This window comes from Rhea pennata, chromosome 1 (assembly GCF_028389875.1).
Source record: "Rhea pennata isolate bPtePen1 chromosome 1, bPtePen1.pri, whole genome shotgun sequence".
In the NCBI taxonomy this organism is placed as follows: domain Eukaryota; kingdom Metazoa; phylum Chordata; class Aves; order Rheiformes; family Rheidae; genus Rhea; species Rhea pennata.
The window spans coordinates 194,328,325-194,353,283 of record NC_084663.1 but is presented as its reverse complement, the minus strand read 5'-3'; the positions used below and the strand labels follow the sequence as shown (position 1 = coordinate 194,353,283).

At 43.6% G+C, this 24,959-nt stretch overlaps 2 protein-coding genes across 2 annotated transcripts; one reads left to right on the top strand and one right to left on the bottom strand.

Moving 5' to 3' along the window:
- Positions 1 to 12,618: 12,618 nt before the first annotated feature.
- GTF3A (general transcription factor IIIA) lies at positions 12,619 to 17,664 on the top strand. The gene is made up of 9 exons (XM_062583354.1): positions 12,619 to 12,786; positions 12,910 to 13,010; positions 13,591 to 13,687; positions 13,869 to 13,957; positions 14,879 to 14,952; positions 16,248 to 16,331; positions 16,709 to 16,938; positions 17,020 to 17,079; positions 17,361 to 17,664. The coding sequence occupies exons 1-9, from the start codon at positions 12,619 to 12,621 to the stop codon at positions 17,520 to 17,522; spliced, it is 1,065 nt and encodes a 354-aa protein (XP_062439338.1). The 3' UTR covers positions 17,523 to 17,664.
- Positions 17,328 to 24,560, bottom strand: MTIF3 (mitochondrial translational initiation factor 3). The gene is made up of 4 exons (XM_062567185.1): positions 24,497 to 24,560; positions 20,652 to 21,124; positions 19,226 to 19,371; positions 17,328 to 17,861 (listed from the first exon to the last, which is right to left on the bottom strand). Exons 2-4 carry the CDS (start codon positions 21,112 to 21,114, stop codon positions 17,649 to 17,651), a joined length of 822 nt encoding a protein of 273 aa, XP_062423169.1. The 5' UTR covers positions 21,115 to 21,124; positions 24,497 to 24,560; the 3' UTR covers positions 17,328 to 17,648.
- Between the last annotated feature and the right edge of the window lie 399 nt (positions 24,561 to 24,959).

The following is a 24,959-nucleotide window of genomic DNA, read 5'->3' as shown; positions in this document are numbered from 1 at the left end:
CAAAGTAGTAAGCCTATCCAAACTGGACTCCCTGCATATTATTAACTAATTAATGTAATCTCTCCTCTTCTACCTGCAAATTGCCCCTGAATTGATTGCTGTTCTCCATACTTACTCATTGTTTGGATGTAGTCAATACCTGCCAGCCCCCTGCAGCTTATAGCTTGTTACGTGTAGGACAACTTATGTTCAAATTATGGATGGTGTTGCTCAGTTCTGATAGACACAGAAATCATGCAGAGATCTGTGTTTTCTGATGGGGCAAGAAGAAAGAGTAAGAAGAACTGAGGGGCACCACGGCATAAGGGATAGATGAACGAAATAAAGGATGTGCTCAAGACAACACTAATTATGACTAAAAGCTATTAAAGAAACTTATTTCTCCTAATGAGGAAATGAGGCTTTTCCTAAGAGCCTAAGTTGAGTGATTCAGTCCTCTTCCTCCACAAAATCTGTTACACCAGGAAAAAAGCAGTGGTCCGCTGAGGTACACTCCATGTATTTAGAAGAATTGGCACAACACGTACCAAAATGGGTGGTAGATGCTCTCTGAGGGGCTAGAGCAACAGCTTGCAGGTGGGCAGGAAAGATGGAGTAAAGAGAGTAAAGAGCCAGAGAGTCTGATGAATAAAACTGACTGATGACTTATCATCCAAGTTTGTTGTAAACATGGTCATATTTATTAGTATAAAGTAGAACTGTGAAAAGTGGTTGTTTTTGTCATCTTGACGCAAAGCTGACGAAGGGCCTCATATTTTCTCTTTACAGTGTTGAAGAGATGGAAACTTTTCAAATAAAACAGAAAGCTGTTTTACTTGGAGTCCTTTGCAGAAAGTATAGAGTATGTCTGTCCAACTTCCAGTACTTGGAGGGTCTGGTGGAATAAACCTTCATATACGGAGAGCTTTCTGTTTAAATACACTAAGAATTAGGCCTTTAAATGAAGAACTGATCCTGGCTATGCCATGTTTTATCCAGCATTGTTTACCAACTAGGTTTTGGACCTAACAGTAAAATGATTTAAGCTACTTGAATAGTTGAGTACCTTGTTGCTCCCAAGTTCATATCCAATTAACTAATACCATAGTGACACCTTGAGATATGAGTGTAGGAGACAACCATATATTGTTAAGATACCTACTTGCACCATATCCATGGTCATCCAATAATGGCCTGGGAACTTTGCTAGGCACCGAGCAAACAAATATCAAAGTCTCTTACCCCAGATCTTAGAATGTAGGTTTCTGAATAGGCACAAGATCTAGCTGAAAATTTCATTCACAATGGCCAAATGGAAGTGAGAAGATCTGGGCAACAGAATTAATAATAAATTAACAAAGCTAAATGTGGCAAAGTCTCAACCATTGTCAGGTAATTGTTGCAGAGAATCACTCTTCCATCAGAAGGGATTATTTTTAATTATACGCCCAGGAAAATGTATTTTTGTTCCTTTGATGACTTAGCTCCCTATTTACCTTCCACATCCTTCATATCATTTCACCTTGGCTTAATTAGGGATGTGCAAAATGACTAGGATGCTGGTGCTGAACCTCTGCCTGGGATTGCAGGGCATATGAACAAATTATTAAGTATAGCTGGTCAGAAATACCCTGCTATGGTAAGTCTCCAAAGAACTGTGCCAGTTGTTAGGAATAAAACATCTCTGTGGAACAAGGAAAGGAACACTGTGACCTTTTATTTTGGAGGAGCGCTTGGGCTGTCTCTCTGATGCTCCAGGGGGGTGAAAAAAGAGATAGGGCTACTGCGTGATCCTCCAGCCACCATGTAATCAGGGTCACAGGCTCTCAGAGTGGGGAGCACGGGGGGGAGGGGGGTCACTCTCCTCAGGCAGAGCAACCCTAGACCCTCCCTCAACCTGACCAGTTCTCATTGACCGCACATCACCAGCCCTTGTGAAATTTGGCACCAGAAAATATTTGGAGCTGTGATGCCTTAATAGCAGAATCAAGCTGTCTGGCATGCTGATTTGGGCTGGGTGGCAAATGCTAAGCAGGATTTCTAGCTTTCAGCTCATCAAAATGTCCAAGAGGTAGTAAGGGTCAGATACTTGTGGATTTTTCCTATTGCTGGGCATTGTAAGGAACAGAGAGGACATCACACTGCCAAAGAGCATTAGTCTGTATTCAGGAGCACGAATGAAGGTCTCAGGGGCAGTTACAGATAGCCATGTTTAAACTGGTCAATAAAACAGGGCCAGGGCACGGCCCAAAGCACTGTCCAGTGCTGTCGAATTGTTAGCACTCTTCCAGGCACAGCTTGGGTTGTGGCCACTACCCCACTCCCAAACAGGCACAGGTCAGGCAAGAAGACGTTCAGGGTTACCAGGGTCCATTCCCAAAGCAGAGAGTGGAGCAGCATTGAAGAGACTGCAGCAGTTTCTGCTGTGTCTGCCCTTTGCAGCCCTCCTGCATGGTCCCAGCAGGTTTTGCATCCTCAGGCAGCCTCGTTCCATACTCTAGCAGGTATCTCCAGCTTCACGCTATGAAAGTACCACTATGATGGGCTGCCATGCAGCCCTCAAGCTATTTGAGGTGCTTTGAAGTGGTTTCTACTTCTCACCCATGTGCAAGGTACTAATCTTATCTTTGGGTTACAGGGAAACCTCCTGGGGTAAGGAGGAGACGCAGGCCTGAGGGCTGTGTGACTGGGACACAGTCAGTTTGCCCTAAAGGGCCCAGCCCTGAGCAGTGTGGATACAGCCAGTCTGCACCACTTTGCCTAAAGCCCCCTGAATGATCTTGTAGCATAGATGGGGACAAATCTGACTTTGGCCTCTCTCTGTATCCTGGGGCAAACTGTCGCACCTCTGTGCCTCCATTAAGCACATTCCTTCCTTCCCAGAAGTGATCTGAGAACTGGATGATGCTTGGGAAGGCTAACATAAAAGATAATTCTTTGTTGTCTACCTTATCTTCCACTTTACAAACTAAAAAGCACGTGGAAATTACCCTAGGAACAAAATATTTTAAGTAATTTCATTATCCCTTTGTTCGGGAATTTACTGTAAAACAGCAGGCTTTGGATCTTAATTTGCTGAGAATTGCAGTGATGCAATTAGCTAGACTGATAACAGGCAGGCGCAGTTCTTTGGATTCTTTGGAGAAGAATTTACTGGAGAAAGTGAAGGAAAAGAAATCAGATAAAAATAATTTTCCCTTGCAAGAAAAAAAATTTTGCTTAATATTTTAGCAATATAAAATTATGAAAGAGTATTGTTTTAGGTCGGATGGAATGCAATGCTCAGTCCAAACTAAAATGTTTCATTATTTCAAAGGACACAATTTCTAGAAACTTTTGTCTTTTTAAAAATTAAATATTTCCGTATTTTAAAACACAGTATTTTGATTTTTTTTTTAAAGAAGCATTTCTTCTTTCCTGATTTTCCTCCCCCCCCTTGTTTGGCGAAAGCAAAATCCCCCACGGGATGGGGTGCTGAACGCAGCCCTTTGCGGGGTACGGGAGCGTGAAGGGGAGAAAGTGTTTCTCTAGTCACTAGATGGCTCTATTTGCTTTCACTAAAGGCACCTGCTTCTCTTTCCGCAGCGCAAAACGAGCAGCGGCCCCATAGCTGTGCGCTGTGGGGTCCCCCCGGTGCCCCCGGGGGCTGAGAAAAAGACAGATGGGGGGGGGTCTCTGGGATTTTGGTGATGGTTTTCATTACGGTCTTGCTAATATCCCTGAATAAAATAAGAGCCGTTGTGGGGAGACCCCGGCGTTTCGAGGCGTGTAGGGAGCAGCCTCCTCGGGGACGAGCTTCGGGGTCTCCCCCGCCTCAGCCCCCCGCGGCAGCCGCCCTGCTAGCTGAGGGGCCGGCGGGCAGCCGGCAGCTCTCCTGGTGCTCAGCGGAGGGCAGGATGCCAGGGGGTGCCCACCGCGGGACAGCGTGGCCGGGTGGGCGCATCCTTGCCATACAGTGCGCAGAGGGTGCCCCGAAGCCCTCTGAAAAGCGTGGTTGCAGTCCCAAACGCTTGCAGCGAAAGCCGTATCTTCAGGTTTGTGGCTAAAAAGCTGCTGCGGGTCTGATTCTGCACAGTAAAGCAAATCAAACTGTTTCAGGAAGGTTGCTGTTCCAAGAAGAAAAACGATACATGGAAAGAAATAAAATATATTCAGGGGCTCCGCCGTTTGTATTGGCTTAACGCTGACTGTTTTATCAGTCGACAGCTCTCTCGAGGGTATTCATGAGACATCTGAAGCAAGATTCCTGCCCGGAAAAAAGTTACTATCTGAGGATGTAATCCAAACCCATTAAAGACTAGGAGCATCTCTCTGCTGATTTCAAAAGGAGTTGAATCAGGCCCTGGGGAGCTCATCTGGCATCTCTTCCTCACTCAACAGCCTTCTGCGCTCGGGTGAGACAGTCCCTCTGAGTAACAGCTCCTGGCAGGAGTATTTGCAAGATCACATCCTCCACTGCACAAATGATACAAGAGACTAGTGATCATCATGGTGGGAAAGGAAGCAAATTTGCTTATTTACATAATTAACAGGCATTTGAGACAAGTGTTGTTGCACAGCACATTACTGACAGACTAATAATTCTGTCTGATGAAGCAGCAATTATTAGAATAATGTTATGGTCCACTAAAATAACCATCACTCCTAGCCATTGCTGCCAGGAGAGGATGGGTGAAATTATGCTTCTCCTTCCTCCAAATAAATGGACTTCATGCCAGAGAGACTGCCTGAGGGATTCAGGCCAGGGGAGGAGGAAGGAGTCCTCCAGCTACTGTGTGGCAACTTCTGCTGTAACTGACCTTCAGAGGGTGGCCTGTTTTTATGGCCACAAATAGCTGCAGGCATAATTTTGCACCTGCAATTTTGGTCAGATAGGTAACTACCTTCCTTATTGACCCATGTAATTTGATGCCTTAAGAGGCCTGTGTTGCAAGCACAAATAATTGTGACTGATTAAAAAAGGTACCATCTTCAGGGCAAACACAATTCTAGGTATTATGTTGCTTCTCAAAATTGGCTGTGACATGAGACAGGAAAGATTGATATCCCTGTAAATCTCATTTGAGCAGACCAGCTCCTTTCCAAAGTTATGTCAGTGCAATTGAGGAGTAAATTTGTTAACTTCAGGGGATTAGGATGGTGAAAGGGAGAAGAGAACCCAGGCCATAATGTTTCAATGTGGCCTTGTTTGGTCTTGTCTAATGGCCGTTTGAGCTGTATACCTGAGTAGATAAATCCTTCAGAGTTAACTAAGCTAGGCAGGGGCAGGAAAGGAGGGAGAAGTTGTTTTTTAAGAGAGGGGTCCTCAGCATATCATCCATCAGCCCACAGCCCATAAGAGGTTGTGCTCAAGGTGTTCTTCCCCCTGTACGGATCAGGCACAACTCCTGGAGAACCAGCTCATGCAGGGCACTCATGCAATCTAGTTTAACCTAGTTTCATGCAGGTGGGAAATGAGAAATGTGGCCAAGTGTCAGCACTGCGCAACCAGCCCACTCTCCATGACTGTCATGAGAGCTCTGTGGAAAGCTTCATGGCAATCTGAGCTCTGGGGAGAGAAGAGGGACAAGTGTCAGCTGGCACAGAAAAGATTTTGGGATGTTGTCAGAGGGGCTCCACTATAACCCAGGCTTCCCAGAGCTAATGTGAGTGAGGGGCCTTGTGGTTTCACCCCTCAGCCGAGAGCAGATGCTGTGAACATGCTCCTTACCATAGGGCCATATAAGAGATCCGAGGAGAAGGAATACTTGCCCAGGAGAGAGCATCCCTGGGAGGGAAGGCTTTGGGACAGTCTTCTGCAGTGGGGCTTGTGGAGCAGAGGTGCCTCTAAGCATCTTGGGGGTCCTTCTCCTCACAAGGGATACCCTAAAGACAATCTTAGGATTTTATTCAAGGTCTGTTTCTTCATCAAATAAAATAGACGGGTTGGGCTAACTGATGGGCAGGTTGACAGGGATTAGAGACGTCGGAGGTCTACTCCACACACCTCTGCCATGTAACTTTGCCATTTCTTACAGTCCATGCCTTTGGATGGCAAAATCACTTACAAGTAATGCAAATTCCCTCTATTCATTCTGTTGTGGTATCAGTCTATCAAGAAATACACTAAAATCTATTATGCCAGAGATTGAAAAAAAATCACCTGAGAGGAGAAGGTTCTTATAAAAAACAAGTCTGATAGATTTACATGCTTCTTGACCACAGAGAAAGCCAGTCAGTAAAGTTCCTTGTGCCCTAAAAGCAGAAACATCTGTCAGAGTCAGCTTGCTAGGCTGAATATAGCAGCAGGAAAGCCCAACTGATTAACTCCATCCCCTTCCTAACATGTTTTTATGTTTACCAGAAATCCCTAGAAAGGGCTTCTGAGGACACTGGCACCATTACAAATCAGATATAATTCTGTAAACAGAAAGCTCAAGGAAACATTATTCTAACCGCAGTTTACCTCTGGAATCCAATTTGCATAATTCACACGTACTTCATCTCCTATTTTTCAGCTGTGGGACAAGTAAGCCTTTCTGTAATTTAAGAAAAGAGGAAGAGCCCAGGTTCTGATGAAGAAGAGAATAACACTGTCGTTGAGCGGAGGAAAAGAGAGTTGAAGTGCAAGGGTCCATATAACCTTGCAAGCAGGCTGGAGCTGAGGAAAACAGCATAGAATATTAAAGCAATATTGTAAATACAGGAAATATTTTCCAGTGCGGCCAAGCTGATCCTCCTCGATGTAAACAATAATCACAGCTCTTTCTCTGGCCCCCACACTGTTTTCATCCACATTCATTCTAATAAGGAAAGCAGCCAACTTGCTGGGGTTTTCTTTTGATTGTTTTTTGATTTTTGGTCTTTTTTCATTTGTGCTTATAGTAATCCCATGGGATGAAAATGCTTAAGGGGAACCGCCTTTTCTAGCCACTCCTCTGCACGGACTTTAAGTCTAATAACAAAGGACAAGTAACTTTGTCTCTGACAAGTGGGATAGTACTAGAGTGACTACCCTTTGAGTGAAAATAAATGATGACCACATGGCAAAAAAGTCACAACATGTAATTTTATGAATTGTGTTAGGGAAATACATATTTCCCTTAATATATCATGCCTTTTTGCCTCTCAGCCAAACATTTCTACTATACACACATGTATATTTCAATTAGAATAATATAAAATTTACTATTTAAAATGGTGCTAAGCAACTTTGATACCTTTTAATGCAATTTAATCAATTAATATATTTTTTATTTTTATGTTTGAAAGTAACTTCAATTTAGAGCTCAGCTTAAGGTAACTTTTAATAAGTTTCTTCAATCTGCCCATACCTATATGCACAAAGGAACATTATTTTCACTGCTGCATTTTGGACAAACACAAGTAGTTGATTCCACAATTTGTAAGAGATTGCAAGAGTTAGAATTTAAGTTGTGATGCAGATAATTTCCCAATACTATACTCCTGAAGAGTCTTAAGGTTCACTCAGCATTCAAGAATGACTACATTTCCTATAAGATACCTTTCAATTAATGCACAAAATCATAAAATTGAGGAGCTGCACAATCACATTGCCCTTGTCTTTGGACTCGATCAGCACCCTGTGAGAATTCCTTCACTGTAAGTGTCTCTTCATCATCTCCCCCTTTCTCAGCCCTGAAGGACATACAGGTTCCAGCTAGGCATTGGCATTAAATGTTCTAAACATTAGTACAAACATCTGGATAATATTTTGACATCATTTCAACTGAAAACTAAGGAGATAAACATGTTGTGGAGACATACCTCAATATTCCTGTGTATTCAACACTGTCAAAATACCATCTGCAGTCCTGAAGCCTTGTAATCGATGAGAGAAAATCTGAGGTCTTCTTTCACAGCCTTTAAGGTCAAGTAATGAGTTATCTGCAATGTCTTTTTCTGCAAGATGCCATATATGAGCTGAGCAAATATCTAGAAGCAAATACTTATTCTGATTTCCCATTAACTTCTAGATAGAATGATGTCTTGAGTTAATATTAGCATCATCAGCTGCAAATAGTGATGCACAGTCACAATCAAAACATTTGTCTGCAGTACATCATTTTTGCCTTTTCAAATAGTGCTACTGCAGCTTCATTATGGTCTTGGAAATAATCAAGTAGACAATGGTTATTCCCCTTTCAACTGTATAAAAATGCTCAACAATCAAAAACACTTTGTTGCTTCCATGATTTGAAGCATCTATGGCCTAATGAGAAAAAAGCCCTCTTCAACTAAATGTTTTTTCTAGTGAGAGAGGAGTTAATATATTGTTGATATACACTGAACTTTCTTCCTAAAAAAGATGAATTATCTTATCTGTAGGTAGACCTGGAAAAACTACACTATTTGCTTGCACTATCAAGTAATCCACAGGAATGATTATGGATCATACTATAAAAGATTTTTTTTTTTTTCACATCTTCCACAGCAATATTTTCACATTTCTAGTAATGAAATGCTGGAATTATTTCTTTGCTCCAATCCATTTCCTTCCTGTCTTACATGCCATGTTTCACCAAGCATAACAGAGAAACTTCTCCACAAACTGCAGTGAGTTTCCTCACAACTACTGCCATCTTTACTGAGCTATTAAACACCACTTCTCCACTTACTCTGGGAAGTACAAAGCCTCTTTTTTTTAGATATGTATCTTGCTTGAGGAGTGCTGAAACTGCAATCATAGTCACGACTGCAAAACTTGTAGGAACATAATTTGACCAGCTAACATACATAAATAGTATCTAGTGTCATTCTTAAGTCACAGTCACTCTGCTTTCCACGTCCACTCCACCATGCCAAGAGACCTTAGACACAGTACCTCAAATAGCCAGTATTTAACCTGCAATAAATCTACAGAAAGAAATCCTCTTTCAGCTTGAAAGACCTTCTTATGTGGGAGAATCCTTTCTGCAGTTCTTTTAAGTAGACTATAACTACTCTGTAAGCACATTTAAAATATATATATTTGCATTTTAATACATGTTAAAATCATTTGTGTAATGTTCACAAAGAAATGTGAGATATTTGGACTATATATGACTTTGTCTAGAATAGAATGACATTTGGGGGGAAATGACACAGCTTTTCAGCTGTGAAAATTTTCTTTTTGGCAGAAAAGGTGCAGTTGATTCGCTCAGAAGTTCTGTGGAAAAACGAGGCTCCACAGCATAATATGCAGTCTTTTTTTTTTTTTTTTTTTCCTTAATTCTGACTAGATTCTACAGGCTTAAAGGCATCCTTTTATCACAGTCTGAGGGATTATCCACCCTGGTTATTTTTTTTTCTCAGGGAGGCTCATGCCTCAGTTCTTCTCTCTTTGCTGCCCCTTCCCAGATGACAGATTATTAAAGGTCTCCATTGGAAGCGTGGATCTTGGTTTTTCCGGGGGGGGGGGGGGGGGTACATCTACTGACTTATTTCTCTTTCTTGTATTTCTTTTATCTCTTAGAGGTTTCCCACGGTAGAATACTGCAAGATCAAATCTCAAAGGGAACCCACTGCTCTTTGCAGCTCTACTGCCAAAGTTTCTGAAAGCTCCCTCCATAGTTGCCTCAATAGCTCAGAAGACAAAAAACAGCACAACACAATGAAAATCCATCAGGCCTAGAGTCTTCCTCTATTTATGTATTTCCAAAGTTGGATGAGAATTTCCAGAGGATTCTGCTGAAATCTCTGCCTGGGACACCCAGGCCCCACCAGAAAAAAGTGGCCTGATGTCATGTTTCTAACAATGTGTATTCAATGGTCACAAAAACTTGCAGCAAAATCCTATGTGATGAATATTTGCTCTCTGTATGGTCAATGGCATTTTCCAAAAGTTTTCACCTTGCATACTATGTCCTTATCTGTGCTAGAAGGGCCTGAAGTATTACAATCTTTTAAGAGGCAAATTCTCAAAAAGGAGATTAATGACTTTTTTCAATTTCAGGTGTGTTTTCTATTGTAATTCTGAGACAAGAAATCAGAGCAACCTTTCCCTTTTGATTAGTATTTGCCAAAAGCTGAAATTTCTTCAGGCTCACTTCTCTTCTGAAAGTAAGATGAAAATAAGCTGCATTTCTTGGCATTGCTTTGCAAGGTTCCAACTGCTTGACTAGGCCATCTTCTTAATCATGCTAAGATTAAGAAGAAACATCCCACAGGGCCATGATGATCTGTTTCTGGCCTGGTGCGATCCTAGTGCTCTGCCTGGAAGCTTCCCCTTCCCCTTCCCTTTCTCTTTGCTTCTTTGCCCTCCCTGCAGCGCTCTATGCGCAGTGGCTAGGCACACTGTCCTTCTGTCCTCCTCCTGGTATCTCACCCTGTGGGTGTCCCCCTTTCCCTGCCAGCCCCAGCATGATTGATTCCTGACACTTATCTCCCCCTGTTCCCTCCTCCTGTTTCTCCAGCCTGCTCTAAGCACCGCCATCTGCTTGGTCTTTTCCAGCTCTTGGGACATATAAAGAGAAGAAGGAATGGAAGCTTTTCTCCCAAGGATGGTTCCCTTGCTGCTATCCCATGCCTGCTTTCTCCTCCTATCCTTCACACTTGCTATCTGTGGGGAAAATTGCAGCAGGTGAGGAGGTCATGGGAGGCGGAAGGCCCACAAAAGGGCAGGGAGTGCCAGGGAATATCAGGAGGGAAATACCCAGAGGGAATATCTGGGGAATACTCAGAGCTGGAATACCCCAGTATTATTCCAGGAATACTTGGAATTCCCCAGGAAATACCTGGAGAAGTTTACCACGTTGCAGGGATTAGCTACATGGATGTGACCAGGGCTCTAAAAGTGGGAACCCCAGTTCTCTTGTCTTATCTTTGCATTGGGATAGACGTGTGAAGATGTGATTTCCAGGTCCCTAATGCTGCCTCCATGAGGACTAGCCACCACCTCTGCACCCCTGCTGGCAGGAGGTCAAGCCAGGGGCAAATGGAGGAGGCAAATTTAGAGGACTATCTGTTAAAATAAAGCACTCAAAATACTGCAAATCAGAGCAGATAATGGGATACCTCTGACATGGCAAGCTGTGTAACAGAGAGGTGCTGGGTAAGGTATTAGATCCTCCCAGTTGAGTGAAGTACCATGTTCTCTCTCCTGAGTTGTGTCCTCTTGCAGCATGGGGACATGATGTGATCACAGGTCAATGTGACAAGTCATCTCTGCTATGGGATCTTGGACAGGAGAAGTACCTCAGTCTGGGCTGCAAATGCCTGAATTGCATGTCAGGTCATAGGACATGTGCTGCAAAGGCTGATGCTTGGCTCTGTGAGACAGCCCTCATCTGGACCTGTGGCCAGCCAATGTCACGCAGATCCATCCTCTCCCCTGGCAAGGCAAGGGCTCAGACCAAAACTGTTTGGAGAGACCTTGACCCATGCAGTGACTGCCATTCGTGAAACCATCAGTGACCCAGCAAGTCAGAGCTGCTGAGAAGGTGAATCAGAGAGGAAGGGCTGAGAAACAGCACACACAGCTGGCCACTGCAGGAGATTGTCAGCTATTGCAGCGCAGGCCTTGGCTGTTAGCTCTATTTGGATCTATGCAGGGCTTCCTGGGATGCAGTGGAGCCTACCCACCCCTAAAAACCTGAGAGGGCTGCTGTGTGGGAGGTCGCAGAAGTAGGCATAAGTACTTCTTGGTCTTTTCATAGTCAGATCTCACATCATGCATGAGACAGCACCATACCAATAATATTACAGTAGTTGGGTCTGGCACATCCAGTAGTGTGATGGAGAAAAGATCACAGAGCTGGGCTGCCATTAGCATTTATCTTCCCGTTGGGCTGCTTTTCAGGATCACTCCTCTTGGGTGAGCAGCATGTGACCCTGTGTACTACACACAGCCCTTTAGTGGGTGGTAGCACAGGCCAAGCAAATTGCAGCTGGCACATGGTACCAGAGGAGGGAGCGAGTTGCTAAATGTGCATGCGGCACATCAGCCTTAAGGAACAAACACACTACTTCCAACCTGAGGCACAGAAACGAGATTCCCCCTAAACCAGGCAGAAGATCAAGGGCCAAACGAGCGCCCCGCACTGGGCCTCAGGTATGGGCCTCAAATACGAGACTATATCGATATTCGAGGAAACCCTGCAGACACCTCTCGTTTGCCCAGTCCGACTGTCTGTGCTGCAGCGGGCGTGCAGCTCGCAGAGGGAGCCGGGGCCCCGGGGGGCTCAGCCGTCGGCGGGGCTGGCTCCCTGCTCGGCCTTCACGCAACTGCCCGCAGCGACGCGCGCCTGAAGGGCTGCGGCGCTTAGACACCCACAGCTCCAGCGCCCACATCCGCATCGCAGCAGCAGCACCTCACCGTCCAGCTGCCTGAACAACTGCGTTAGCGATTAGAGCTGCGGACTGAGAAGTGCCAATGAAACGGTCGTATAAGGACGGGCACAGCCCGCCTTTAAAGCTACGGATGGAAAGGCAGAGGAGGCGGGTCTCGAACCCGCGGCACCGCTCGCTGCCCGCCCCCTTCCGCGCCTTGCGGAGCCCGCGAGACCGCGCATGCGCGGAGCCGCTCCTTCCGGGCGCCGCTTCCGGCCGCGGGCGTTGCGGGCGTTGCGGGCGTTGCGGGCGGTGGGGCGCGCTTGCGCCGCGGACGGGTGGCGGGAGGGGTCAGGGCGGTCGGGCGCGGGCGTCGCGCGCCGCTGCCGCATGGCCGGGGAGCGGGCGGCGGCGGCGCGCGCGTCCCCGCCCGGCCATGGCGGCGGCGGCGGGAGCGCGCTCCCCGCGCGGCCCTTCATCTGCTCCTTCGCCGGCTGCGACGCCACCTTCCACAAGGCCTGGCGGCTGGACGCGCACCTCTGCCGCCACACGGGCGAGGTGAGCCGCGCGGCCGGCCTCGCCGCGGCCCCGGCCCCGGCCCCGGCGCCTCGCCTCCGCCAGGCCGAAGGCCCCGAGCCAGCCCCTTTTTATTGGTTTTTTTTTTTGTTTGTTTGTTTTCAGAGACCGTACGTTTGCCATTATGAAGGCTGCGGTAAAGGTTTCACTCGAGATTTCCACCGCACTCGACACTTTCTTACTCACACGGGTGAAAAACCGTTCGAGTAAGGCTGCATTTTTTTTTCTCGCTCTCTTTTCTTCCCCTTTCTGTTCTTAAAACGGGTTGCTCATGTCCCTCTGGAAACAGAAGGGGGTTAAAACTGATATGCAGAAAATCCAGATAGTACAGAGCATGCTCGCGCAGGTTCGGTATGCTGAGTGCTGCCATAACGCTGTGCACGCAGGTTGAGACTTGGGGAATCTTCTTAGTTCAACACCTTGAGTCTGGCAGTGACCCATAACAGACGCTTAAAGAAAAGGACAAAGCTCTCCCTAGAATACAAAATTACAAGAAGGGCAGTTATCTCCTGTTGCTAAGCATTTAATAGCTGCATGTCATGGATTAGGAGCTAGCAATTCCTACATGTTCTATTAAAAATTTGTGCTCTAAGCTCTTAACGTTTTGCCTGGTAGCTTTAGATAGTAACTTAACTTCTGACTTTTCTTAAGTTTAAACCAGATTTTTTTTAAAAGCTGGGTTTCAAGTTTTGGTTATTCCGCATGTGGTCGTCATGTCCAAAATTTATGTATCTGCTTAGGATCCAAATTACTGTTTGATAATAAGAAAATACAGTTTATTTGCAGGTGCACAGCTGATGGATGCGATCAGAAATTTGGAACAAAATCAAACTTGAAGAAGCACATTGAACGCAAGCATGAGAATCAACAAAAGCAATATGTGGTGAGTAACTACCTTTCATACTGTCAGTTGAAAGCTAAACAAGTTCCTCCTCTTGTATCTAGTGAAATTATTATGCAGTAATAATTGTATGAGTGCAAATGCTGTGGATTTGGAATTATAAGAAGAGTCTGGATTGAGTTCTCTTTTTTGGCCTCTAATAATAACTTAATTTCCTAAACAGTGTGACTTTGAAGGCTGTAACAAGTCTTTTAGGAAACATCAACAACTTAAAGTTCATCAGTGCCAACACACCAATGAACCTCTCTTCAAGTAGGTGGATAATTTTAATAATGAACTTCAGCTATTTCATTTAAATGTTGTAGATGAAAACATGTGCCCTCTCTCAACCTTTGATGATGATGATGATGTGGCATTTAAAACGTGAAACAAACTTGCATGAATTTGTGGATATGGGTGCAAGTACATTTATTGTACTGTTGCAAAGGTACAGTCTGTTCCAAACAACAGTCTTGATGCACAGTAACTTCAGATTTCTAGGTGTTTTCTTAGAAGTTATTGCAAGTACATGGGGGAAGGAGGGGAAGCTTTCAGCTTGACACTGTGAAACATAAGCATAAAAGCTTGTATGGTAATGAAATATAAAATTGCCTCTGTTCTCCAGTAAAAAGTAGTGGCTGAGCTAAACTGAAATAAGCAGTGGTTTAAGAAAAGGTGAGTGAGGTTTGGATGGACTAGTCTGTCTGAGAAGCTGTGCATTGCAACTCCATTGCTACCATGACAGTAAAGATCTGATGAAAGCAAAGATCTGTTTCTTATAGATGGACTTTCCACGAGTGTTCCACTTAAGTGACATGTCTGGCAACCAAGCCTAGTATGGCTAGGTCACACGCATGGGAACTCCTTGCTTTCAGTGCTTTATTTCTGTTTTCTGTTTGTAAAGCCTACTATGTAGGGAGGATGCAAGGCCCAATTCTTTAGCAAAAACTTACCTTGCTGTGTACACTGGAAACAGATTATAGTTGTAACTTGTGGGGAACCTCGGAGTCCTCTATTTTGAAACACATTACGGAATTTATTATTACAAGGAGAAGAAGCAGAACAGATCTCTAGGCAAGGGAAAATTTGGGTTATTTTGCCCACTTTAATGTTGTGCTTGACTTAATGAAGAAAAGACATGTGGAAACAGTGATGGAAAAAAAACCTAAACCAATGTACTTAATTAATACCTAGATGTAATCATGAGGGATGTGAAAAGCACTTTGCTACTCCAAGTAGACTAAAGCGGCATGAGAAGATACATGAAGGTAATGTTTTCCTTTTTTTCCTTCAGCTAAAAAAAATTACTTCTTCCAGTATGGATAATATGCATAGATGTATAACAGATGTGAAGGTAGTCAGAGTTTCATGATCTGGACAGACAAAACAAAAACACCTGCTTTGAGTAGCCAGCTGCAATACTATTGTTCGGCATGGCATCATTTCAGCAGGCTGAACAGAGCTCAAGACCGCTTTCTCTCCTATTGCACTTCCCTATCAAAAAACGCATCTTCTGGAGAAAAGATGGGATAATGGTTAAGGTACTAGGTTAGGCTTCCGGAGATTATTAGGTCACTTGCCAGTTTTGCCACAACCTTCCTATGGAGCCTTGAGCAAACCGTGCAGGCTTGAATTTTAAAAATTGTTGATGTACTTATGTGAAAGGTATTTAAGTGGAGTTGCTGGGAAGTGGGCGCATATGTGCTTGAGTTAATCCTGAGAAGAATGGATAGCAGTGTAGCAGCCCTCTTGTCAGCCAGCTTGCTTTCCAGCACTAGGAAAAAATTAGGGACTAGGAAGAGTATCTGAAAAGCTGTGATTGGTACTGTTTGATTGGTACTAGGTTCCTTTCTTAAGACAATGAGTTGTTCATAGTTCTTTGACCTCTCCTGTCCTGGTATTAAAACAGTACTGTCTTTCCTTGTTTCACTTAAAAGCCATCCTGCCTCTTTGAGAGAATGACAGTGTCCTTAGACTCAGGAGTATGGTCAAATGCTTACCTTTTTAATATGTAATACAATTATTTGTATAGAAATAATAAACAGCATCACACTGGTTTTATATATTGGAGTGGAAGAAAATATGTAGGTGGTGAAGATTAGAAACGAGTTTTCCTGAAGACAAGGTGAGACAGTTTGCTAAAACCATTTAGGTTGGAAAGGACCTCTGAAGGTCATACGGTTCAACATCCTGCTCAAAGCAGGGTGAGTTAAGAAGGTTGCTCATGGCTGTATTCAGTCAAGTTTTTAATTTCTCCAGGGACAGGGATTCCACAGCAGTTTCTGGAAAACATGCACCAGTGTTTGTCCAGCCTCATGACAGCAGACTTCTTGCTGATACCTATTATCAGTTTCCCATGTTCCAATTTCATGCATTGTCTCTTGTCATATTACCGTTTCTCTTGTCATATTACAGTGTGAAAGGAGATGAGGAGCACTCACCTTTAATTTTCAAGCACTGAACATGGTGAACAACCACTAAAGCCTGGAATTCAGCCGTGTAAAACTGGACTCAGTTTGTCAAAGCCTTTGAGATTGTAAACATCTGTCACGTCTCTTAACAGGCTATGCATGCAAGAAAGAAAACTGCTCGTTTACAGGAAAAACTTGGACAGAGCTTCTAAAACATAATAAAGAAAGTCATACAGGTAGACACTAACCATTTTAGTAAACAGAATTTACTTAACTTTTGATGTATTGTTGTTTTACAAATAGAAAATTGAATGCTAATTTCAAGAGGAGTCCTTGCTGAACTCCTTTCCTCAAATTGTGATTACGTCTAGACAAACTTGGTTTCCAGCACCTAATTGGCAAAATGGTTGCCATTCTGGCTAGACTTTCAATTGATGAAAATGCTACTCAGTATACTATCAGGATGATTCATACTGCATTATTCTGTTCCTGGTTTTTGAGTTCCCTGCAGTTCATGTGAATTTTGGCTTTGTTTTTAGAGGATTGCTAGACTTTGATTATGAACTCCCGTGCAAAGCTGTTAACTTACTCTGCCTGTCTCTTTTCCACTCAGAGCCAATAGTTTGTGGTGAGTGTCACAAAACTTTTAAACGCAAAGATTATCTCAAGCAGCATCAAAAAACACATGCTGTGGAGAGGGAAGTTTGCCGATGCCCAAGAGAAGGATGTGGGAGAACATACACAACTCTATTTAACCTTCAAAGCCATATTCTCTCCTTCCATGAAGAGAAAAAGCCATTCTCTTGTGATTACCCTGGCTGTGGAAAAGTGTTTGCAATGAAGGTAAGTATTTTTACACTGCCTTAACCTGAATTACGTGATCTGAAAGGATAAACCTAACTCTTTCTTCTTTGCAACTTGCAGCAGAGCCTAGCAAGGCACACCATTGTACATGACCCTGAGAAGAGAAAGCTAAACTTAAAAGTAAGCCATATGCTAGAGAAAACCCTCTTAATCATTTCCTGTCACTTCACAGAGGAAGATATATGTTAAATGTTTTAAAATTTGACTTCAAACTGGAAAACAAGCCAGCTCTCTGTTTAATTTGGGCGGGGGGACCTTAATTTCTGAAACTACTTTAAATAATGAAGTGTAAGCCTTTTCAGTGATATCCATTCCCCTCACTCCCCCCCCCACCCCTAACTATCGAGCAAAGACTACTCACATGTATGTTAGGTTGCTAATGCTGGATTTATTTCTGCCAGACAAAGCGTTGCCGTCCTAAGAGGAGCTTAGCCTCTCGTCTGAGTGGGTACATTCCTCCTAAAACACAGCCAGGAAATGCTCCAACTTTGACAGAAAGTAAGACAGTGGATAAGTCCATGGAAAATGAAATACCAGCTGTTGAAATTCTGACTCTGCAGTAAAGGTTAATTGAGACAACTTTCTTTATGGAATGACCAGTGCAGAGCTTGACAGTAACTCACATTTATAGGTTTTTGTTTTTCTTTTTTAATTAAGAAATTAATATTGTTTACACCTCTTCATTAAAGTCACTGATTCAACTCACTTGATTTCGGAGCTTCATTCTCATCTGTCTTTGCTGTACTATTTTTCTGTTTTTCCAATTTCTGGTGTGCTTTCAACTCTTTTTCAGACATGTGTCTCAGAACACAGGTACTCACTCCTTCTTTAATAGATTTTGGCTTGGAAAGGTAAGTGGCTTTCTCAGACACAGTCTTCAAAATCTGATCAAAAAGCATGAACTGAAAGAAGGAAAGCAAAACAGGGCTAGATGTACAAACACAGGTAGAAAAATATTTCAAGCTTTTCTGTAATTGCATGCCCTCCTCCCTGTGGTTCAGCTATCATCTAAAGCAAGCTAGCTGTTAGTCCTAGTTTAAGAGGTTCAGCTTGTCTTGTCCTAACAATTTATTCTCTATTTGTAATTTGGTACAGAAAAGCAGTTTAGCCTTTTCCTAACTTTTAGGCCAATTTCCTGACTCATTGCCTTTGCTGTTTAAAGGCTTCACTGAAAGTGCTTCCAACCCTGCATCTCACTGCCCACCGTTTTCAGCAGAATCAGTCATATTATTGGTCTCTTCCCTTTTAATGGGAAATATTGTTCTAAATTAGCAGAAAATGATAGGACTGAGCTGTCTAAAGCAGTGCATTCATAAAACCAGCTGAATGTTCAATGCATTATTTATTTATTTTTCTTTTAATTACGATTTTTTTTCTCTTAATTACAAATTTAAGGGAAACTTAAATCTGGACTGTAGCATGATAATGCTCTGTTCTCTTCCATATCCAGTTCCTCCTCCTTCCCTTTCCCTGTACATTCAACTTTTTACAGAAAATTTTTGTATTCATATAAAGTGACATTGCAAATCTGTTCCAAACAATTTAGTAAATTGATAAAAATTAATTCACTGCAACAAAACCACATTAAAAGAATACAAAAAAATAGTATTGCCGTATGCAGTGAATTTTTAGAAAAAATACATTTGCATAAGTGACAAGACAAATCTCAAGGCCATGCGACTACCACCCTTGCTGGTAAGTAGCCAACAAGTCCCTAACATCTGTACTGGTATGTTCTCTGTGGCAGTCTTGGAATGCAGTATTTTGGCAGCTTTCAACAAAGCAGTTGGAAATCAACCTACAAAGTTGCATAAATGTATTTTCCAGAAGAGCAGTTAGGTTATTAAAATAATCCAGGTAAAACACAGCAGATTTTTTTTTTCAACCTTACTGCTAAACTTTAAAACCATCACTTCTTTAGTGTGTAAGCTGGCTTAAGGCATAGATGGCAGAGTTCCATCAGCCCAATTTAATAAGCTGGTGCAGCAAAGGGGTAGGAACTGCTTAGACTTTGCTGTCGAAGCCAATAGTTGTAACTGCATTCTTAAGCAAATGTTATTCAGATTACCCCTCTGAGACTGCTTTTCCAGGACTGCAGTTTTTGAACAGGTACAGGCAGGCAGCCATTATTTTCACTGCACCTAGACCTTCAGTCATCTTAGCATCAAGTGATACATTCAAAGAAAGCAGTACTGTCCAGGAAAAGTTAACACAGGTACACCTATTTAATGAACTTGATCGGTCCAGCTCTCCGGAGTCCACTTACCATGTCCGTGTTGCTATCCTTTGTTTGTCGGATGGTAATTTTAACATGGTATTTCTTCTCGATCCACTGTGCTATCTGTTTAGTCTTGGTCTCTAGGTCATTCTTGGCAATAGTTGAAGAAAAAGATAACTCCTTCTGAACCAGCCCTGTTTAAAACAGAACTAAAACAGTGTTGGCTTAATATCTGACAGTTATATTAGTTTTATTTTTTAAGTTTTATTAGTTGCTCTTTTTCAACAGCCTATGGTGCTTTGCCAGCTCACCTCCCTTCCTCCATGCTACTTGCTTATACTTACAGCACCCTTACCTCACTCCCGCCTTAGAAGGTGGCTGACTGGCATTTTGCTGTCATTGCTGTAACTGAAAACCTGACTGTGGGGCACAGAGGGAGGTCCCTTCAGGGTTGGAAGGCTTAGAGTATTTTAATTGCAAATATGTTCTTACAACTGATAATGCAGGTCTAACAAAAATAAACAGGTTATAAGCACTCTTGTGGATCTAGACTTAAAAATAGTGTGGGAAATCTTGTATTTTACACATAATGTAGCTAAATGGGAAAGCGTTTAAAATTAAGATACCTCAGACATGTTTTTTTTTCTGTCAGAATGATGAAATGTAGTATTCAACTGGCAATAAGATGCCTTATGATGTGTTTGAACAAGCTGTGGTCTCTTCCTCTTTCACAGATTCTCTTTAGTCGTTACTATTTAAACAATCTTTTTTTATGTTCTTGAACAGAAAACTTGCTACTACAGTTGGCTCTCCTCTATAATCAGAACTCTAGCCAAAGCACAGATACTGTATTTAGCTTGAGGATAAGAAAGGAAGATACAGGGCCAGATGCCTTTTCTAAATCTTCCTTGCCAAACTGAATTTGTTAAACCACTGGAACGGAGTGATTTAAGAAATGAAACTGAAAAGTGTTTAATATTGGAAAAATTGTTCTCCTACTCTGTAAAAGAATAGGCTTTTTCAGAACACTGTAAGCAAGCAGCTGTCAGGAGCTTCAAACTTCCTAGCACTGGGCTGTTTCGTGACTACTGGCGACAAAATACAGTTTTTGTGTATCTAGTGCACAGTTTGTAAAATCTGCCTGTCATTTATGCCTTAATAAAAGAATAGAAATTCAGTGAATTCATAGAACCAGAATTTAGTTATATTCTCTTAAATAAAAATAGATTTTAAAAAAACAAAACGGCAGATGCTAAAAGAGTAAATCCTGAGAAAGCAATAGAAAGCTTCTGTGTAGAAGACTAGACTAATCCCAAATTTTATTTTCACCATTGCAAATCCTTAATAGCATAGACTGCAGTGACATTGCTTTGGATTTACACAAACGCAAGTAAGGGGATTTAATCTCCTGAAACCACTTTTAATGCAGCATTTTTCAAAGAGCTCACTGTTACGGTATTAACAGTGCACATACCTGGGTTTGGACTTGCTTTTTTCTTCTCTGCACGTTTAAGCTGCTCTTCATGAATCTGCTTCCCAGTCATTAGTCTGTATACAGGAGGTTCTGCGTTCTCGCGAAGCAGAACTAGTTTCAGGTTGTGTTGATCCATAAGTTTGAGCGCCTCTGCGCGGTGCATATTTCCTAAGCTCTCCCCATTCTCGTTGATTACATGCAAAATCCGATCTGGAATTCTCCTCCCAACACTTCCAAATGCTGCTCTCCTTTTTGGTTCTGTACTGGATTTTTCAGATGTACCAAATGGTTTTGCAAGTCCAAACACAGTTGTCTTTCTAGTGTCAGGCACCACCATCGAGGACTGAGAAAAGACTCCCTTTTGTGTTGTTTTTGGTAAGAGAGTGCCGTAGAATCTTTTTGTGAATCTGTTCTCATTTCTAGCTGCTTGACGTAAAAGTTTCATCAGACAAAAGGTAGTCATCCTGAGGAAGCTGAGGAGAAGGAAAAGTAAGTTGCCTCTATCAGCTGATTTCTTCTACCTATGATTATTGCAAAAACTTGAGTCTAGTACAGAAAAGCCCCATTCTTAAAACTACTTTCTATTATTTTGCAAAGATAAGTACTGTAAGTATATGGACTGAGTGGTCATCAGTATTTTTACAATAGCTAAGAGGGCTTTAACTCACAAAAAATCTGGCAGTGGAACAAAATTTATGAAAATTTGTTTATCTTCAGTAGTTTAAAATTTGAGCCTGATCTCCTGTAGAGAATCCAAAACTTCTGATTCATTTTTTCTCATAAGAGCATCTTCTCTGGTTCAGCTTGTGTGTATAGAGAGATTAACCAATGGTAAGAGCGGGGATTTGTTGTCAAATGAAAAGGCATGTCACATTTTTAAAGCCACCTATATTTTGTGAAAAAATCTGGACTGAAAATAAAACATCAGTGCTTTTTTCCTGTTTCTGGTGCTCTTTGGAAGTGTTTCACTTAAGCCATGCTGATTTAGACCCACCCTAGTCACTCGGTGAATGAAGCTGATGCAGCATCTGCCAGCAGCCACCCCAACAGCTACAGTGTGACTCTCCCATGCTTTAGAATTTCAAACCCTCAGCCACACAGAGCAAGACCCCCACGCAAAACCTTTCCCTTGGAACTGAAATATGACAAACTATCCATTATTGTGCTTGAAAATACATTTAATCTTCCACAGCTTGCATGCAACGCGCTTTTCTTAGCACTGACCCTAAATAGTTTTATTTTTCTCCAAAATGTCATTTTATTTAAGTAATTCAGCTACTTAGTTTTATATGGATTATGCACCAATGTTATTTCAGTAACCAAAAAAAGTTTCTGCTGGCTCTGCATGCAAAAAAATGCCAGATTCAGCCATGCTTAAGAGTAAAAGTAATGCCTTAATTTTAAACTTGTTTTATCTGAAATTTAAAATACTTTTTTCAAATTTGAAAATTGAAATTAAAGAGGCATAATCTTCTTTACAATAACCTGTTTTTTTTTCCCTAGTTTTCAAAACTTTAGATTTCTTACGTACAATGTGTGCAACTACACAACATTGGAAATTGCTATTGTAGGCATATGGTAAAAACAGATATTATTTTTCTTCTGCTAGAATGTTATTGAAAAACAGATTGCAGAAGGAAGAGGAAAAATATAAGCATAGGTAAAACTTTTCTGCAATATGCAGAATGGAAAATAAGCAACAGATTTGTATGTCTAAGACCCCCCATTTAAAAATTAAAATTTAAATAAATTGTTGAAGCTACCTGGCACAGTGGTCATGAAGCTATATAATTCCAAAACACACCTGGAAATAAGCCAGATGCCTGATATTTGAAGACTGATGAAACTGATCTTTGAGACATTTTCTTTTCCCTGTTAGCATTTTTTTTTTTTCCTTTTTCTCCCTGCTTCATGGAAATCTCTGGCAATTTTGGTGCACTATACCATTATTCTTACTTGTTTTGAGACATCAAAAATAACCCTTCTTTAGCAGGTACAAGAGCTTTACAAATAAAGAGCTAACTGAGGAGTACTATCTGCAGCGTTGCTATTCCGTGTTTAAAAAGCAGCAAGTACAGAGAAAGCTGACAATGATAGAGGAAATGGTGAGCATGTCTTACCGAGGTGGCAGGTGTGTGACTTGTTTTGCTTAGGAAGGAATATGACTGCGTTTTATACAAATACAAACATGTGCACACACATCTATATTTATATGACTAAACATGCATACATGTGCATATATACATGTATGTGTACATACATGTGTGTATATATATATATATATATATGCAGAAGGCGTGAACAATCAGGAGTGAAAGCAATTATAATTAAAAGCGATGTTGGCACAGGAACAAGTGAAATAGCCTGCCTGTGAATAAACTTAGTCAGGCGAATTTTGGAGTCTGGGACAGGCTTCTGGTTTCAGCAATAGGGACAAAGCCAGTACGAAGTATTTTAAGACGGCGCTGAATTCGTCCATAAATACGACGGTCTGACTTGGCTCTGTGCTCTAGCAGGATCATGAACTCAATCAGCCACACGAGCACAGAAAGGAAACACCGGGATATTCGTACCAGAGGCTGAAGAGCAGCTGGTAGATCTGAGGTTCCTCCCTGCCCTGGCTGCTGGTTTTGCTCCACCCTAGACCAAAACCAAGCGCCCTGGGAAACATTTTTTCTCTGCTGAGACTTTCCTTCAACTGAACTTAGCAACCACTGCCAAACGCCGGGATTTTGTGCACCATCGGCGTAGCCCAACGAAAGCTGGGAAGTCCTTGCTTTTAATGTCGTTTCGAAAACCAGCTGCAGATAGCACAGTACCGACTGACAGACCATAATCCAGGAACCGCTTTGGTATAACGCACTACCCTTAATCGTACGTGCGAACGAACCTGGCCTTGGCCTTTCTTCAGTGACTGACTTCCAAACCTAGGTGCACAGTATCACGGCAGCGGAATGGCAGCGTATTTTAAAGAAATGTTACTCCTCCTCTGCCAAAAGGGCATTTTTTGCCTTTATCCCCCTTGATTATTTGTTACTATTTACACCTACTAAATCTCGCCTCAGTAGTTCCTTTCTTTTGGGACACTGTTTAGGGGGGGATTTTTCTTTAGGTAACCCGGTTCGGCAGCGTGTTCCACACCGCGTGTTTCTGTCGCTTCCTCGGCCGCTCTGTTAGCCAGGGAAGCCGGCCCTGGCGTGGTGCAGCACACACGGTGCAGCACACACGGTGCAGCACGCACGGTGCAGCACGCACGGTGCAGCGCGCACGCTGCGCAGTGGGACGACGCGTCCTGCACACAGCCGCACGCGCGTGTGACGAGAGAAGCGGTAACGCACCCTGCGTGCGCTGCGTGCGCGCGTCTTCCTGCTGGGCCTTCGTGTAAACCCATGCCCCAAAGACGCTGTTTTAATTCTGTGCCTGAATGTGTGTGTGGGGGGGGTGTGCAAGGCTGCATGCGGGTGTGCACCGCTGCCCCGACGTGCGTGAGCACGCGTGCACGCCCATGCGTGGCGGGCCCTGTGAGCGGGGGGTGGGTGGCCACGCGTGTGGCCGCAGCGTGCGTGTGCCAGCGCGGCCGTATGTGTATGGGGGTGAGCACGTGTGCGTGTGTGCGGCGGCTGGGTGTGCAAGTACGTCACCGGGGGGGGGGCGAGTGTGCGCGCGTGTGGCCGCGGGTGCCAACGTGACCCGCGCTGCGGGGCGGGCTGCGCGCGCGGCCCGTGGGTCCCCGGCGGCCGCCGCGCGCCCCGGCGCGGCCCGGCTCGGCCCGGCCCGGCGCGGCCGCGCAGCGCCGCCGCCGCCGCCCGCCCCGCTCCCGGCGCCCGGCGCGGGGCCGCTCTTACCTGGCGGCTGCGGCGGCCGCGGCCGCGCTGCGCCAGGGCCCGGCGGCGCCGGAGCAGCCGAGGAGCGGCCGGAAAGGCGGAGCCTCCCCGCGCCCCGCTTCCTCCCCTTCCTCCTCGTCCTCCTCCGGCTGCGTGTGTGCGCGTGCATGTATGTGTGCGCGTGCGGGTGTGCACGTGTGTGCATGTGCGTGTGTGCATGTGCACTCCTGCCTGCACGAGCGAATGAGCGTGTGCGTGCATGTGCTGTGCGTGTCTGTGTGCTTGTGTATCTGTGTTTACTTGTGTGTGTGCATTAGTGAGCGTATGTGTTCAAGCATGTGTGTGCGTGCTTGTACCCCTCTGCACGTGTATTTGTGCACACCTGTTTGTGCATGTGAGTCATTGCCTCCACACAAGAGTGAGTGTGTGTGTGTGCGCACATGTGTGCACGTACACTGTGTGGCTGTGTCTCTGAGTGTGTACC